This window comes from Molossus molossus, unplaced genomic scaffold, assembly GCF_014108415.1.
Source record: "Molossus molossus isolate mMolMol1 unplaced genomic scaffold, mMolMol1.p scaffold_m16_p_8, whole genome shotgun sequence".
In the NCBI taxonomy this organism is placed as follows: Eukaryota; Metazoa; Chordata; class Mammalia; order Chiroptera; family Molossidae; genus Molossus; species Molossus molossus.
Window position 1 is genome coordinate 17,327,941 of NW_023425402.1, and position 19,207 is coordinate 17,347,147.

At 40.5% G+C, this 19,207-nt stretch overlaps 1 protein-coding gene across 2 annotated transcripts in view; it reads right to left on the minus strand.

Moving 5' to 3' along the window:
* LOC118621602 (24-hydroxycholesterol 7-alpha-hydroxylase) overlaps positions 1 to 19,207 on the minus strand; it is an 87,657-nt gene that overhangs the window by 62,507 nt on the left and 5,943 nt on the right. The window contains exons 1-6 of one of the 2 annotated variants that reach the window (XM_036248948.1): positions 14,157 to 14,218; positions 13,703 to 13,869; positions 11,412 to 11,586; positions 9,318 to 9,467; positions 8,330 to 8,423; positions 2,103 to 2,207 (exon numbers count right to left, since the gene is read on the minus strand). In XM_036248948.1, coding sequence (XP_036104841.1) covers positions 2,103 to 2,207; positions 8,330 to 8,423; positions 9,318 to 9,467; positions 11,412 to 11,533 — 471 coding nt within the window. In that variant the 5' untranslated portion in view covers positions 11,534 to 11,586; positions 13,703 to 13,869; positions 14,157 to 14,218. Of the gene's footprint in view, positions 1 to 2,102; positions 2,208 to 8,329; positions 8,424 to 9,317; positions 9,468 to 11,411; positions 11,587 to 13,702; positions 13,870 to 14,156; positions 14,293 to 19,207 lie in introns of those variants that run through there. The other variant, XM_036248947.1, reaches the window with a different exon arrangement.

Genomic DNA, 19,207 nt, shown 5'->3' on the forward strand with positions numbered 1-19,207 from the left:
AAACAATTTCATAAGTCGTGGTTAATACCTTGGGCCGGTCCCCCCAAGTTCAGCTAGGTGATAACGAAGCCTCCTAGCGCCCCGTACCGAGCCTGTCTGAAGCTGAGCTCTGTGGCGGAGCACAGAGTAGGACGCAAGGTCAGAGTGTGATCTGGGGACCCAGAAATGTCCCGTCCCGCCACCTACACTTCTGGCAGAGTTTTCAGCAGCTCTCCAGACGGGTGGGAGATCACAGGAACCAGGACAGCAGTGGACGCTCCTACCCTGGGACATTTAAGTGGTCATGTTTTGGAAGCCAGGACAGTTGACTAACGGACCACTGAAAATAATGATTGATTGAAACCACGGTTTTACTTTCTATAAGAGAACAAAGCTAACACTGATTGGGCACCTATCCTTTGCCATGGATTGTTGGCCATTTTACCAACATAATGCTCACAGCTACCCTGTCAGGTCAATATCATTAAACCTCTATTACAGATGAGGACACTGGGGCTCAGAGAGGTTAAACAATTGGCCTACTGTCACCCAGTACTGGGACTTGGCTTTGGACCTGACCTACAGCCTTCCCAGGGTCTCTGCCCACACACCAGCTGCCTCTTGGAAGTGCCAACAAGAGAAAGTGAGATTGAACTTTCACTAGTCATCAGACACTTCCTTTCTCAAATTAATGATGCAAATCCTTTGAGACCAATGCCAGGAACACATTCCAGAGAGCTGACTTCCCCGAGTCAGATCAATGGGGCTTTGTGTCTCTTTCTTCCGGGGGACCTTCCTAATGGGATTGTGACAATCGATCCTGGGGCAGGAGTGGCTGTTTTGTTGCTGCTTTTGGAGTTGTTTTGATGTTGCCCTTTTAATTTTGCTATTGCTTAATATGTTGCCAAGAAAATTACGTAAGGACAAATCAAAGATTAACGTTTGTGGTATATAAAGAAGGGGAAAGAATTAATTAAACTCTTTTATATATTCTAGTGGCTGACACACATTTGGGCAGAGAGGCTGGAATTCCCATTTCTGCCCTTTACCCAGTAAGTGTTGCAACAGGGTAAAGGAAACTAGCATATCAGTATTTCGAAAGCCTTTAACAACCCTGACCTTCATAAGGTTACATCTTCTTTCTCCTTGTTAGAAGAAAAGGAAGGAAAATGACCACATTTATCATTAGAAATTATCTGAATGTCCCTGTTAAGTAGAAAACAAACATATAAAAAAAAAGGTCACCCTTCAGCTTCTCAGATGATGTAAGTGCAGTTCAGGCTAATGGGAAACCCTCCCAACACAGGACACCGGTGTGCCTCAAACATGAAGAGGCAGACAACTCTCATGACGTTAATCTAGTTTATAACAGCTTTAAAAAAAAAAGTTATACAGTGTCCGCTCTCTTTAGAAGCACTGTGAGTTCCAATGCCACCAGCTCCGATCACGGGGGCGCGACAGGGCCAAGATGCCAGGTGCACTGCAAATGGGATGGTGCACAGGAGGAGGGGACGGGAGGACACAGAACCCATATTCCCCCGGTACCAGACGGGCTTATTGCAAATCCTCACAGCAACCTTGTAGGGAAATGAGAGCTACTATTAACAAGGACCCAAGTCCTAGGACCTTGCGACGAGTTTCCTTATCATACCCTTTCACCGACAAGGAAATGGAAGCTCAGAGTTGAAATTACCTCCGTGAGATTCTATGGCTGTGACCGGGGTTACCTGGATTCAAGTCCAATTCTATCTGAAACTCTCTGCTGACCTACTCTCTCCCCAGTAAAAGGCGGGGTCAAGCCTGGTTCATCTCTGCAGTACCAATGCTAAGCACACTGGCCAGCAGAGAATGTGCTCCAGAAGCAGGAGTCATCACAACAGACCCCAGAGTGCGGGCTTCTCCCGTAGCCTGCGACCTGCTGCATCTGAGACCCAGCCTACACCCAGGTCTCTGCTTCGCCTCCTCAGTGATCTTACAGGTTTCACCACATGTTCAGTTTTATTTTTCTATCTCACAGACAATTCCACTGCAGTCTTTTTCTTCGCCATAAGAAGTGAAAAAAAAAGAGGAACATTGAAAGTGCACAGACAGAAATGCACCCCTTAGTTTACTAATATACTTACGGGGACGGCATTGGACAAAGAAGCCCAAAGCAGTAGGAGCCCGTAATTGGGACTTTGCTCACTGGTTTCCGTCTCTATGATATCCAGCAAAGCCTGCATTAGTGTCTGTTTAAGAGAGAAAAATACTGTCAAACCACAGCTATGTGAAAATGACTGATGCTACTAAATAAAAGAGCATGCATTTTTCTTTTTTTTTTTATCCTCACCCAAGGACATTTTGCATTTATCTCCAGATAGAGCGGGAGGGAGAGAGGGAGGAAGAGAGAGAGAGAAACATCGATGTGAGAGAGACACATCAAGTGGTCACCACCCACCCGACCCCAACCAGGGCTGGGGACAAACTGCAACGGAGGCACGTGCCCTTAGTGGGAACCAAACCCGGGACTCTCTGGTCTGCGGGCCGACGCTCTAACCACTAGGCAAAATGGGCCAGGGCACATTTTTCTTTTATCCAAAAGGCATTATTTCTGCCATTTCCAGGTTTGCAGTCTGAGGCAAGCGAGGGATGTACATACTTCCTCCCTGTGCAGTAATTAGGAGCAGGGACTCTGGAGCTCAACTCCCTCACTCTATTGCTTCAAAATCTGCCTTAGGTTTTTTTAAGACTTTTTTTTTTTTTAGATTTACAATAAAATTGAGAGGACAATACAGAGATTTTCCATATAACCCTCACCCACACGTGCACAGCCTTCCTCATTATCAATATCTCTCAGCAGTATATTACATTTTCCACCAAGGATGAACCTACATTGACACCTCATAATTACCTAAAGTCCATAGCTTACTTTAAGGTTTACTCTTGGTGGTGTACATTCTATGGGTTGGGACAAATCTATAATGACACACATCTATCATTACGATCCATTCGTATGCTGAAGGGCATCTCGGTCACTTCCAAGTTTCGAGCGTTATGAATAAAGCTGCTATAAGCACTGCTTTTGCTATATCCCCAAATTTAGTAGGTTTAGTTTTCATTTTCATTTGTTGAAAAATATTTTTAATTTCTCCTACAATTCCTTCTTTGACCCATGATTTATTTAGATGTGAGTGGTTTAATCTCCACATGTTTGGGGATCTTTCTGTTACTGATTTCTAGTTAAGTTTCGTTGTGTCTTGAAAGTAGGTTTTTATATGATTTCTAGTCTTTCAAATTTGTTAAGCTGTGTTTTATAGCCAAGAATGAATAGGCATAGCACAGAGGATTTTTAAGGCAGTGAAAATACTCTATATGGATTACTTAGAAAGAAGATTTATGCCATTGATTCTATATTAGAAAAGAAGATAGTTTGAAATCAGTAATCTAAGTTTCCACCTTAGGAAACTGAAAGAGAAGCAAATTAAACCCAAAGTAGGTAGAAGAAAAGAAAGAAGAATTTGAGCAGAAATCAATGAAACTGAAAACAAGAAATCAATAGAGAAAATCAACCAAATCAAAAGCTGGTTCTTTAAAAAGGTCAATAAAATCAACATGCCTCTAGCCAGGCTAAGAGAGAAAAACAGAGAGACAACACAAATTACTAATATCAGAAATGAAAGAGGGGACATCATTATAGAGCCCATGAAAATTAAAAATGGAATAAAGGAATACTTTCAACAGTTCTTTGCCACTAATTAGATAATCTAGATGAAACTGACCACTGCCTTGAAAGACTCAATCTGCTAAAACTCTCACAAGAAGAAACAGACTATCTAAATTGGTCCACATCTATTAAAGAAATGTAATCCACAATTAATAAATTTTCCAAAACAGATAGCACCAGGCTCAGGTGGGTTCACCAGTAAATTCTACCAAACATTTAAAAATGAAATTATACCAATTCTCTACAATCTCTTTCAGAGGACAGAAATAGAGGGAATACCTCCTTACTCATTCTATGAGGCCAGCATTACCCTAGTACTAAAACCAGAAAAAAGATATTATAAGAAAAGAAAACTATAGACCACTATCTCTCATAAACACAGATACAAAATCCTCAACAGATTATCAGGTATTTATTCGCCTGTGGGTCTCTCCGATTAGGGGGCAGTGGTTTGCCCTGTGTCCTCCCTCTCTGATGGACCCAAGAAGAGTTGTTGATTTTTCAGTCTGTTCTACTTGTTAGGACGAAATGGCAGTTTCCAAGATTTTTACATGTGGAATTGGAACTTGGTTTAGTTACAAGTTACTTTAAGTTTTCTGTGTCTCAGTTTCCTCATCTATAAAATGGTCAAAGGATTGTTGTGACAATTCAGTGAATTACCATTTTGACAAATATTACTTAAAAAAAATAAAATAAACCTCTACTCTTAGGAAAAGAAACACAGCTCTCTGGAGCATTGAGGAGAAAGCCCCAACCCCCTCCGCTGTGAAGATTCTCAGGCACGGGAGAGGAAACTGCTGAGCCAGTGGATTATAAACACTGTAACTCTCTGAAACCCCGTGGAAAACTGAAATTTGCCAGCTCAGACTATGTCCCTATCCAAGGTTACCTACTCTGGTTACCCTCAGGTCATCATACAAATACCATGAAGGTATGTTCTTCATTGAAAGGTTTCCCCAGATTTGCCTATGCCTGTTCCTCACCATGAGGAAGAAGTTCAGACACCAGAGCATTTTCATTAAGTTACCCCTGCACTTGGAATCTTTTTTCCCTTTATTGATACATTAGAGAGACAGAAGAAGGGAGAGGGAGAGAGATGGAAACACTGATGAGAGAGAACATCGAATGGCCGCCTCCTGCATGCCCCACTGGGGGTCAGGCTCACAACCTGGGTCTGTGCCCTGACCAGGAATCGAACCGGCCACCTCTTGGTGCGTGGGTTGATGCTCAACCACTGAGCCACACCAGCCAGGCTGGAATCTTAAATAATTCAAGTTTAGGTGATAGAAATGACGGTAGCTAGGGTCTAGTCACTGCTTGCTAAGGCAAGGACTGTTTTAGGTGCTTTGCACGTATTTAATCCATTTGGTCCTCACCCAACTCCAAGAAATAAATACTATTATCTTCACCACTTTCCATGTGAGGACATTGAAGTACAGTTAAGTTAGGGGACCCTGCCAGGAACATACATATTTAGGTGGCTGGGCGGGGCTTCAGACCGGAGCCTGGGGCTGACTCTGGAGCCCACACTCGGCCACCACACTCCACAGCCCACTGGAGGCACTGCCATCATCCCGTGGGTTAGGGGTTAAGAGAACTGCCTTGTACCCCAATGAGCAGTTTTGCTCCAGATCCTACAACACAGAAAATAACTATTAAATCACTATGAAAGAAAATACAGCCCTGGCTTGTCTGGCTCAGCGGTTAGAGCATTGGCCCTCGGACCAATGAGTCTCAGGTTCGATTCTGACCAAGGGCACGTACCTCGGTTGCACTTTTGGTCCCCGGCCCTGGTCAGGGTCATGCGGGAGGCCACCAGTCGATGTGTCCCTCTCACGTCAATGTTTCTCTCTCTCTCTCTCCCTCCCACTTTACCTGAAGATAAAATGGAAAAAATCCTCGGATGTGGATTTAAAAAAAAAAAGAAAATATATAATGAGAGATAGTCACTGTTCCTTACCAAGGCATGTAATGTTTCAAAAGTGATTAACCACTCTAATCCCTAGCTTTCTGGTTTTCATAATCCCTGGTTTTCCGGGTATGAAAGTTGTTGTGAAAAACAAATGAGAAATGAATTTGCACAATGTGTAACACTATGCCGGGCACAGAATAAGCAACCCAAAAATGTTAGCAGTGTTTTATTGTTATTGTTTTTTGTAACAATGAATTAGCAGAACTGAAAATAGTTTAAGTATAAATTTCATTTAGAGCTGGTTTCTATCATATTTACAATGGAAGCTGTTACAACACAAAGTTTATATTTCATGAAAAGTCCTATAAATGTATTTCATTCTTTTGATATGCTATTCTGTGGATGGAAATACTCGTTTAATATACATCTAGACTCACATGGAAGAAATCACCACATTTGATATTTATGATGTGACAAAATGGGTGTATAATATTGAAAAAAACAAAAACACTTTTCTCAGTCTTCCGCTTAAGTAGGCCATTGAAATCTACTTATGCAGAACACAACAGAATCTTTTATTTTCTTCTTAGCCCACATTTCTTTTTTAAAATGTGGGTGTCAAAATGAAAAACTTCTGGAGGGAAACAGAAGCAATACACACAAAGATGAAGTTAAACTGCTCATGAAGGTCACACTGAATTCTGTCCCAACGTCCTAAACACCGAATGAGTTTCAGCTAAGTTTAAAATGTGTCTTGATTCAAATAGGGAGTCACAGTGGCTATTATTTAAAAAGCCTCATTTCAGGGGGTGGAGGGAGGTGGAGGAGGGTATAAGAGGGATGAATGGTGATGGGAAAAAACCTCACAGACATAGATGGACGGTGGTAAAGGGTAAAGGGCCCCTGGCCACTGTGGCTCAGTTGATTAGAGTATTGTCCCATACGCTGAAAGGTTATGGGTTCAATTCCTGGTCAGGGCACATATACCTAGGTTGCAGATTCAACTCCTGGTTGGGGCACATATGGGAGGCAGCCAATCAATGTTTCTCTCTCTTTCTTTCTAATATCAATAAACATTATCTTCAGGTGAGGATTTTAAAAAAGGGGTGAAAGGGGTCAATTATATGGTGACAGAAGATCTGACTTTAGGTGGTGGGCACACAATGCAATATACAGATGACGTATCATAGAATTGTACACTAGAAACCAATATAACCAATGTCACCCCAATATATTTAATTTAAAAATAAAATAAAAAGCTTCATTTCTTCAGAGTAAGAAAACAGCAGCTTTGGCTGGACATTCAAAGCCCTTTTTGCTAGGCCCATAGATTCTGGATCTGAGTATAGTTTTACCCTAAATTCTGGAAAATAATGCAAACAAAATGTGTATTTGTCTGGGTCTGTTTATGAAATCAAATCATTAGCTGAAATGTAGCTTGTCAACAAAGGGCCTTCCAGCACAGCTTCCGGTCGCTTTCCTCGGAGGAAGGTAAACACCCAAGCACTCCTCTCTCCGAAGGCTGCTCTCCCCTCCAGTGGGAAGCAGAGACATCTATCACAACGCTGGCTATTCTAACTAAAAACAAACAAAACTTTTAATGTGATCTTTAAATATCTTTTTATTTTTATTCTTTCCTTTATTGATTTTAGAGAGAGAGGAAGGGAAAGGGAGAGACGGAGATAGAAACATCGATGAGAGAGAACATTGGCCGCCTCCTGCACGCCCCCCACTGGGGGTTGGGCCTACAACCTGGGCATGTGCCCTGACTGGGAATCAAACTAGCAACCTCTTGAGGCATGGGTCGACCCTCGACCACTGAGCCACACTGGCTGGACTTAATGTGATCTTTAAATACTAAAAGATATGAAGTGATATTTTTAAAAATGATAATAACAATGATAAACTTTCAGGTAGTCCTTACTATGCTCTAAGCACTTTACAAACATTAACTCATCTAATCCCCGCCACTCTATCAGGTAGGTGACCAAACCGAGGCAAGAGATTAAGTATCATCCCCAAGGTCATATCGCTGGGGGCTGCATTTGGGCCCAAGAAGCTCAGACCAAGTGTCTGAGGGTGGGTTTGGAGAACCAGGTCATTTTCAAAAGTTCCCAGAAATTCTAATGAGCAGCCAGGATAAGAGCCATTCATCAGCAAGCACTGGGAAGCACCTGGAAGGCTTACTAAACCACGCATCGCTAGGCTCCGCCCCAGAGCTTCTGTCTTCGTGGTCTCCAGGTGATGTTGGCACCTGGGTGCCACACCTGAAGAATCACAAATCTAGGACATGTAAGGCACTGACTCCTAGTGCCCAACTTTGAAAATTATACCACACTAGCTCCTTGCGTTTGAAGAGAGAACCAACTAGTGGCAACAAGAACCAAGTCCACATTGTAAAGCTTTATTATCTCACCTAAGTTACCTTAACTCCCGCCTGTCACTGTTGACACAGCCAATGGTACAATATATGAATAAAGAACCTCAGAATTTTGTTTTGTTTGGTGGTCTTTAGCCTCGGGTGTTTCTCGTATAGAACAGAATTAATACCTACCTCATTACTGGGGGGATGTAACAATAAAATAATGCATGTAAATGTGTCTAACACCAATGCTTGGCACAAAAATGGTATCTAATAAAGCTCATGATTTTTAGTGAAAATATACATTTAATAATCAGCTTATTATTGTCTTCATCTCATGTATTTTAGCAAAAATACAGTAAGGTATACTTACCATGGGATTATCTTTTTCAGGTATGTATGATTTTATATCTGGAATATTTTTCTCAAAAAATGCTAGAAGCCACCTTTTAGATTTTGACCAGTTTCTAGGTGAGAGGAAAAAAAGTGTGTATAAGTTCATTTGAAAGCACTTTAAGAGTAACAGGTCACAGAATGAAATAGGGGAAGTCTATGAAATTATTTCTTCTCCAAATTTTTCATCTTCAGTTAGGATTTCATGAGAAGTCTACCCTCAGACTTATTAGTCCACAAGGAAGATTGTGAGGTCTTTTTTTGTGAGGAAAATTTGTAGAGTCTTTTACAAACAAATGTTTGAATTCCTATAGGGTTGGCATTGAGTTTGAATAGAGGGCCCAGGATCTGCTTGATCTACTTTTACTTTGGCTGTTGTCACTTACGGAAGAATAAAAAGCTAGCACCGGGGATCCACTGCTAGATTAACCAGGTAAAGCAAATTGGCTATAATGTTTTTAATATTTTCTGATCACTAATCACTGTAGACCAACTGCCAAGAAATGAAAAAATCACAAGTTACTTTGCATTCGAGCCATTTCATCACCATGTATCTGAGCCAACTCTGAGACATGCATTTGTCCACACCTACTTTCGCCTCAAGGAGAATGAGGACGGGTCCGATTCTGAGACTGCCACACCTGACGATTTAACACAGGTCCAAACTATAATAATGAATGTGGCAATGAGCTGTAATGGGGTAAAAAGCCTAAAAATAAATTTTTCATTTCATCCTAATATTCATATTCATTCTCTCTCATTTTTGCTCCTTAAAATTAAAAAAACAACAAGGAAAACATGCGAATCTCTTCTGCTTCTCCTTCAAAAACAAAATGGTCATAAGAAACAGTTCCCTCTCTTCCACTTAAAATGCTGACACATCTACTTAGAACAGAGAAATGAGACGCACATGAATTGCTGGGAGGAGCTTAGTCAATAAATTAATTATAGGAAACAACTTCTTCTACCTTAGAAAACATTCTGGTATCTGGGACCCATGCTCAAAACCTTCATCATAAGCTTGAAAATGCTGATGGAACTCCATGATTTTCCTTTTGTTTGTGGGAAACAAATCTTTTTTAAAGAGCGTATTCACGCTGACTGGATAAAGGAGATGCCTACAAATAAAGAAACATATAAAAAGTCAGACCCAATGACCAGAAGAACATAAAATCAGGATACAAAAGAGGGTATTACAGCCTGGCCAGTGTGGTTGTAGTTGGACTGAGCATTGTCCTGTGGACTGAGAGGTCCGGGTTCGATTCCCAGTCAGGGCACGTGTTCAGGTTGCGAGCTCGATCCCCAGTGGGAGGCGTGCAAGAGGCAGCCAATCAGTGTTTCTCTTTCATGATGATGTTTCCATCTCTCTCTCCCTTCCTCTTTCTTTTATTTATTTTTATCCTCATCCAAGGACATTTTTGCATTTATCTTCAGATAGAGTGGGAGGGTGAGGAGGAGGAAAAAAGAGAGAGAAACATTAATGTGAGAGAGACACATCGACTGGCTGCCACCCACACAACCCCAATCAGGGCCGGGGACAAACTGCAACTGAGGTACGTGCCCTTAGCGGGAACCAAACCCAGGTCTCTCCGCTCTGTGGGCCGACACTCTAACTGCTGAGCGAAACTGGCCAGGGCCCTTCCTCTCTAAAAAATCAACCAAAAAAATTTAAAACAAGATAAAACAAAAGAGGGCATTACTAAATAGCTATATATAAGGAGTAGATAGTAAAACAGGACAGAATTTTTTGGGGAGAAAGTCACCCTTAACAGGTTTTAATATTTGCTTATTGTTGTCAAGATGACTTAGGGGTAACTGAAATTGTAGTCTTATTTATCTGAAGACTTTAAAATGCTTTCTAAGCAAACATTCTTTGACTCTGACCAATGTGAGATGCACAGAAATAAATAAATTCAATGCAATTTCAACAAGCATTTATTTAGCAAATAATAACTAAGATACACGGTCTATGCCTTCAGAGAGCAGCAAAAAGTAACCAAAGAGTCAAGGGCAATACTAATCACCACATTTCCTAATGTCTTACAGGATCCACCAATGTGAACCACTGCCTACTGAAATACAACATGTAGCGTCAAGTTTTCCCATGGTAAAATAATTACTGTGGCATCCTTAAGTAAAAGAATATCAATGATGGTTAATATGTCCTAGATTGGCAACACTAAAGACTGTTTATTTCATTTTTATTCACTTTCTCCAAAGTTTCAAAGATATCTGAGAATATACTGTTTTATTGTAGATTTGGGGCATGCCCAGAGTTTGTTTGGTTGGTTGTCTTTGTTCCTTTCTTTCCCTTCAACAAAACACTAAATGCTTTGTTTTATGAGTCTGAACTGTTGAATCCTGCTTTCAGCATCCCAGTATCCCACTGAGATGGAAAAATGCCCAAGGTAACTTCAATTTCCCACATCTCCTTATGAATGTGGAAAATGTCTCTCATGGTTCCCGTGCCCAGACCTTCCCTCTGCCACACAGCTTCAGAACATGGCTGACATGGGCCCGGTCCCTCCACTACCCGGTCCCTCCGCCGCCTCTGCTACTTCACCTGCCTCGCAGCACCTCCCCTCTAGGAGGCGTCTGGGGTGAGGCTCCCACTGACTTTGCCTCAGTCAACTTTTCATGTCTCACAAACATCTCCTGGACCCTTGTCATCTACCTGATGATCCCATCCTCTCCCTTGTCCACTCAATGCCCACTTGTTATAATAATCACAAACTGCACTGAATTTGTTATCAAAGTTCTGGTGGGTACATGACTACTGCAACAGGTAAACCCACATAGAGCACACACAACTGCATGGAATGACTAAAGAGAAATTACTATACATGTATTAAAATGTGTTGGCTTATCTGCTCACTATAAAATTAAAGTGCTAAACTAAAGCTTGCCCATTAATTAGAATTTAAAATATTAATATAGTCCCTTAATTGCCTAGTTAGGTAGACTTCATTAATCCACCAGATAATTTCTGAAGTCCAATGTACAGCCTTCAGACTTTTTATTCCAAAAGAGCAAGATGAAATAATAGTCATTCGTCTGTTTACCTTACTAAGATGTTCAGGTCCCTTGTCCCATAAGTGCCCAAGTTCTCCAGCTGTCCGTGCAACTCTTCAGTGAGCTGTCCAGTGAGCTGACAAAGGTTGAAAGTCCCCATTTTCCCTTTCATCACGACATAAAGTTTTTCATGCAGTGTTAAAAAGATATTCTTTGGAATTGATGCTATAAACAAGAAAACTGTTTTTAAAAAAAGCAACAACCCCTTGAAGCAATTAATATACTTCTATTCTTTGACCAGTAGGGAATATAGCCAAAGTTCACCAATAAGTAAAATAACCTCCTGAGAATAAGACCAGGTAAAGATTCAACCTACATTGCGAGATAGCAAAAGTCTGTAGGGTCATTTACTTTAAGGGATAATCTATAAGTGGGTGATTAAAAGGGTCTCAGGGGCCCGGCCAGTGTGGCTCAGTGGTTGAGCATCGACCCATGCACCAAGAAGTTGCCAGTTTGATTCCAGTCAGGACACATGCTCAGGTTGTGGGCCCGATCCCCAGTGGGGTGCATGCAGAAGGTGGCCAGTTGATGTTCTCTCTCATCGATGTTTCTATCTCTTTCTCCTTCCTCTCTCTCTCAAATTAATAAAGAAAAAAAAATTCAAATAAATAAAAGGGCCTCAGGGAAACACAATTCTAGTGATGTTATTTTCAGGTTTAAAACCTTTCGCTGGCTGCCTGACCAGAGTGGCTCAGTTGGTTGAGCATCATTCTGTGCACCAAGAAGTTGCTGGTTCAGTTCCCAGTCAGGGCACATTCCAGGGATGTGGGTTTTATTCCAAATTGGGGAGTGTACATAAGGCAACTGATCAACATTTCTCTCTCACACTGTTTTTTGCTCTCTCTCCCTTTCTTTCTCTAAGCATGTCCTCGGGTAAAGATTTAATAAACAACAACCAAAAAAAAACTTCTTTTTACCAACTTTCTGGCTCTTTGGTGATATTTTCAGCCCCTTCCCCCTCCAGATCTATATCAGGTGTATCAAAATCACACACTGTTTTATATATCCCAGCATTTTCATGAGCTGTTCTATTTGCTCAGAACACTCTCTACTTGACCAACCTCACACACCCATACCTACAAGACCTAAATTTCTCCTGCTAAGTTCTACTTCTCTTTCAAGCATCTTCCTGAATATTACTTCCACCAGGCGTCCTTTCCTGACATGAGTTGCTCTGGTCCCACTATTTCCTTTGTATCAGCGTCCATGCTCCTTCCACGTGCACCCTCCTGGATGGGTGACGCAGTGAGAGTATGAGTGAGTGTTTTTAACTCACTATTTCTTTTTATTTTTCTTTAATCTTATTTTATTTTCTTCAAAGTGACTTTTCAAAAAATAATTTTCAGTCTTGTATGTTATCATCCGATTATGTGCAGGTTATAATTTATGTAGACTAATACAAAATAATTGTTGATACCCCAGAGCATGCGTCTTCTGTGTGGTAGGGGAGTACATGAGAGGAACGGGAGGCAGGCTCAAAAGTAAATATTAACATGCTTTGTCTGTTAAATAAAAATATTTAAGCATGAAAGCCCCGGGGGAAGGACAGGTATAAAAACGTGACCACTTCCACCCACCTGACAGGTGAGGAAGTTGGTATGTATTTCTGAAGGAAGATGTGACTTTACAGATCAAGGTTTCAAAATGTGTTTTTTAACGTATCTTCATTGCTGCAAGTATTACAGATGCCCCCTCTTTGTTCCCCCATTGACTCCCCCACCACTGCTACCACCATGGGGCCTTCAGGGCACTGCTGTCTGTGTCCATGGGTCATGCATATATGCACGTAAGTTCTTTGGTTAATCTTTTCCCATCCCCCTCTTTTATTCTTTGATCTGGAATTTCCTAGTCCAAATATCAAGAAGTTCTAAATAGTCATAAATTTTAACCCACATGAGATTTTCATGAAAGCAAGAAGAAAAAGTAATCATGCTGTTGATCACTGAGAGCTCTTAAAACAAACCTTTTGTCTTAATGGCAAATAAAAAAAAATTTAAAAAAAGGCGCATGAGAGGCTAACATGAAAAGGAACCTACGAAAGAAGCAAAAAGGGAAGCAGAGAGGAAAAGGCCATGGACAGTAGAAGCAAGCAGTCTCGTGGAAACAAAAAAAAAACAGGTGCAAAATGAACCAGCCTGCATTCTTAGGAGGACAAATGGCCTCGGCATGCACGTTTGTGACCTGGGAAGAAACACAGGCAGACAGGCACCCCGGGAGCATGCTAACCAGTACCATCCAGCAGTCTCTGAAGATAGAGAATTGGAGAAAGGGCACCACTTACCTTAATCGCTCTATGGACTATGTCAGGAAATGCCATTAGTTAAGGGCTTACTAAGCAGTGGAATTCTACTTTCGGGGAGCAGAGCAGCAAGATGCGATCAAGCCAAGAGCTACAGCCTGAAGAACATTGTATGCACAGTAGCAGAACAGTTAGCCACATCTTGAGAGCTGTAACAGGATACAGATTCCAAATATTTTCCACAGAAAACATCAGTGAGGGAACCTCATCTCTTTCACATGTCTAATTGAGATCTAACTGTATGAAGCTGTCAATAAATTGTTTTTCAATGACCCAACACATCATATAGTCTTTGCTCCTTCTATGCCTACTCTAAACAATCAACTAATAGGGCCTCATCATTCTTGATAGGGGAGTATGGATGTAACTGGCAACTAAAACTACTCTTGGATTCCAGTGTTGTATTTCAAGTGAATTATCTGAAAAGATTCTTTACCTGTACGATAGACGGGATTTTGTACTGCAAGTTCAAAATCCACTTCTTTGGATTTTAGAAACACATTAATGCCTTCTTCTTCAGTAACAAAGGTCATGCGAGTTCCCATAGCAAAGACTGTAAATATTGGTCCATACTGAAAAAAACACATAAACATAGATCATATTAGTAAGCATTTCTGATAACTAAGTTACTGGGCCATGGGTGAGCCCCAAGACAGTGTGCCCCAAGAACCCTAATGCTGAAGTTTTGGTCAATAAAAAAAAAAAAAAGATCATCATTATATATGGTAATTAATTCTAAATTTTGACTGATTTGGCCAACTTTAAACTATATAAATCCTAATTTATTTTGTCCTAATACTTAACCTTCCTTCTGATCATGTTATTATTTACTTGCTCCTTCCTGTCTTGAAGTGCAAAATAATTAAAATAATGATTAGAAATTTTACTAAACACTGTGATATTTGAACAGTTTTCAAAATTCAGTAGGTTATAAGCAACCTATAGCTCAACTTTGTTCAAGAAAAAGATACTAAATTGCTGACAGCTTTTACTATAAATTTGTGGTCACTCAACAATGTCTTGCAATCCTAAAAAAGTTCTCGAATGTGCACTTTCTAACTTTCCAAAATGACTGTTTTACCTATGCCACTCACCCAACCCCCTCCACTGTGAGACAGTTCCTGCTTTGTATCTCACTGGGGAAATGGAAGTAGTCAAGGCAGGGCATTCCAACGTCTCTCCTCCAATCCTGCAAAGTATACACACGTCCCCATTCGCCACGCTTCCCTCTGGTGAACACGGGTGGAAGGCCCTGCCCCTGTGAAATCCCGGCACCGCTGGCCTTGTGGTACGGATTCCATGCTCTTCACCTCTGTTCTTCATTTCTGCTTGTTCTCCCCTACGTCATCAGCTTTGCCCTCTCTATCAGATCCATCCTAGTAGCCTACTCTAGTGAGGGGTTTGGCTCCAGGAAGTCCATCGCTTTACTGGGGAAAATAATATGTCATTACTTTCATTGACATCTAATCATAATTTAGCATTTCCTTCCATTGAGAATGCAAGCAACTAACCACAATCTTATCCATGAGTCTATCATTAAATCACCTCACTGTTCCAACTCTATTTTCTTAGATTCTGTGTCTTTCTGACATCCATTCATCACAGACCCAATTATATATTCTCCTGCTCCCTGGCTCTTCCCCCTCAAAGGGGGTCTAACCCCAATGACTAGAACATGCCAGGGGGGGAAAGGTCAGGGAAGGGTCTGAACTGCATGATCAGAGATATGAAAGGTCAGTGGGTCTAACCACATGACCAGTAATTTGCTAGGGAAGAAAAGGTTACCCTGGGGGCAAGGTCCTTCTTTTCCCAATTTTTTCCGTTGCTAGGCACCCGGGGACGTTTGCCCTGGTGATCTTCTGCACCTGGCCCATCGTCCTTGCTCTGCTCATGTCTCTCTAACCACCTACCATACAGACGTTTATATTGTTTTCCCATATTCCCTCTCTACAACTGTTTGCTAGTCAATACTTAGAAGAGGAGCAATTTTCATTGTTTGTTAAAGTTTGGTCCAAATAAGAATTCTTAAATTTCCATTACGAAAGTGTCTTTTGTAACACATATTGGCACCCAGGCCCTAGCGTAGAACAGCCAAGTTCAAATACACTGGATAGTTGAGATAACTGCTGACAAGTGATACTTAAAGTAAATTATTGCAAAATGGCTGCACAGTGCCAATGGTCATGTTCAGTGTTACAAATTCTGTAACAGTGCGGGTTTTTGGTCTTATTTGCTTTCCTTTTGTTCTCATTTTTGTGCTATGTCAGCACTCTAATTGTTATGAAGGAAAGACTAGCACAGGCAGTATGTTGTAGATGAGGTGCCTGTATCTTTTTATTAAACTTTTTATTTTGAGATAATGCAGACTTACATGCTGGTGTAAGAAATAATACAGGATCCTACCCACTATTCTGCTTCCCCTAGTGTTAACACCTTGCAAAGCTACAGTACAGTATCATATCAAAGCTACAGACATTGATAAAGTCAAGATAGACAGTATTTCCATCACCACAAAGACACCACATATGTCCCTTTATAGCCACGCCCATTTCCCTCCCACGCCCGCCTCCTCCTTAACCCTTGGCAACCACTAATCTGTTCTCTACTTCTAGAGTATTGAATTTTAATAATTTTAGAGAAATAGAATCACATAGTATGGAAACTTTGGGAATCGGCTTTTTTCCACATGGCATATTTCACTTGAGATTCATTCAGATTGGTATATGTATCAATAGGTCATTCCTTTATATATTGACTAGTATTCTATGATATGAATGTATCACAGTTTGTTTAAACATTGTTGAAGGATGTCTGTGTTCTTTTCAATTTTGAGCCATTACAAATAAAGTTGCTATAAACATTCACGTACAGAATTTTTTGTGACCATAAGTTTTCATTTCTCTAGGACTAAGCACACAGAAGTACAATTGCCGGGACATACGAACCAGCATTTCCATCAGTAATTTTACCATTTTACAGTCTACATTTCCACCAGTAATGTATGAATGATCCAGTTTCTCTGTGTCCTTACTCGCATTTGGATGCTGTCCTTACTTTTAGCCATTCTGACAGGTGTATAGTGATACCTCACCGTGGTTTCAATTTGCATTTCCCTAATTGAGAATGATGTTGAACATTTTTTCATGTGTTCATTTGCCATCTGTATATGTAAACTGTCTGTTCATGACATCTGCCTATTTTTAAAATGGATTGTTGTGTTTTTTCTTTACTCGTGAGTGTTGAAGTTCTTTATACATTCCGGATACTAGTCCTCTGTTAGATAGGTGGCTTGCAAATATATTCTTTCAGTCTATAGATTGATTTTCATACTCTTAGCTGAGCATTTTCATGCTAAAATATTCCTATTTAACAAATGAAATATGTTAATACAGTATAAGAGTTTTGCCATTATAATAGTTTCCCCTTGGTTTAATGACAGGTTTATATGACATACTCATATGCATGACATGTTGCTATAATCTGAATCCTTTTGTCTTCTCAAAATTCCTCTGATAAAACCTTAATGACTGATGTGATGGTATGACGAGGTGGGGTCTATGGGGAGTACTTAGGTCACGAGGACGGAGCTCTCATGAATGGAATTAGTTTTCTTAGAAGCGGCCCCACAGAGATCCTTCCTCCATGTGTGGAAATGCCAAGAGGCACTGGCTATGAACCAGGAAGAGAGACCTCACCAGAGTATGACTATGCCTTTGGAACTCTGCAGAGACTTTTTTTTAGAAAATGCAACTGCTTCCAGACTGCCGTTGTCAAAATATTGAGAATATTTCATGAAATGGCATGAATAAATGTAGGGACTTTTTGACTTTTAAGAAAATGTTTCCATGAGTAATCCCAGGTGGAAAATGCTTTTCTTTTTTAGTTTACATTAACTTTCTGAAGTTACTGATTTAAGAAAACACATTTTAAAAACTGACTCCTCTTTATAAAGTTCTATATAGCGCTTGAGAGTTCAGTTAATGAAAAAATGTAAAAACTGTCTTAAATAAAGTAATATAGTCTATGAGATAGAATAAAAAGTAGGGGACAGAAACATCATTTCCCTTTTAACAATGACTCAGCGTATTAACTTGGAGAAGTCAATTATTCTTCAGGTGCCCAGATTTACTTTCTTTTTTTAATCCTCACCCGAGGACATTTATCCATTTTTTGTTCAGATAGAGTGGGAGGGAGAGAGAGAGAGAAACATCTACGTGAAAGCGACATATCGAGTGGCTGCCACCTGCACGACCCAACCAGGGCCGGGGACAAACTGCAACCAAGGTACATGCACTTAGCGGAACTGAACCCGGGTCTCTCCAGACCATAGGCCAACGCTCCAACTGCTGAGCCAAACCGGTCAGGACCCAGATTTACTTTCAAAACTGGGAAGGAGGGTAGAATTAATACTAAGTTGACAGTACTAATTAAATCTCAAGTTCTTCAGAAAACAGTTAAAATATAGCTTCATATTTTAAAAGATTAACTCCCCAAAAATGATATCTCTTATGTAAATATAGTTAGAATGTGGGAAATTATATTTATAAAATGGAAAATGCAAATTTTAATTCTACTGCAAATTTGTCAATTACTTCAAGGAAGTAAATGAAGCTGAACCCTGTAAAAATGCAACTAATTAATGCCACATGCTGTACAGTAATGATAAATTCAAAATATGTTGAGTTGCAGTTATTACTATTTATTGAGTTCACTTGCATAAATCCTATGACTACTTGGCATGATTAACCTATCATGTATTTTTGTATTCACAGTCAGAATGGCTTACTATATCATCCATTGATATTTTAATATAAATAATAAAATTAAAAGATTTTATTTGTGGTAGGCAGAATTCTTAAGATGACTTCTCCTTTCCCAAGATTCCTAAGGGTCTGCTATGTGGTGCCTTTTCAGATGGAATTATATTTACTACTCAGGTTTTCTAAAAAAAAAGGATTATGCTGGATTATTCAGGTGTGCTAATTTAATCACAGGAGCACATAAAGGCAGAAGAGGACTACAGAACCATTAGAGAGATGCAAAGATGCACAGAACAAGGGAGAAGATACACAGGTAGAAGAGGAGCTCAGAAATATTCAAAGCATAAGAGGGAGTTGACTAGTCATTGCTGTCACTGAAGTTGGAGTAAAGGGGCCATGTGTCATGAAATGCAGGTGGCCCCTTGAAGCTGAATGACCCTAACCAGTACTCATTAAGCAATAAGCAAAGAGGAATTCCAGTCCTACAGTTGCAATAGAGCTAAGTGTTAATACCCTGAATGAACCTGGAAGTAGATTCATCCCCAGAACCTCCAGAAGGAAGCACAGCCCTGCTGGGATCTGATTTTGGCCTTGTGAAAGACAGAGTGGAGCCCTGCTCCAGCCACACTGTGCCTGGGGTTTAACTTACAGGAATGTGGGACAATAATAGGATGCTTTAAGCTGCTAAATTTGCTATAGAAACAATAGAAAACTAATACGGCATCCC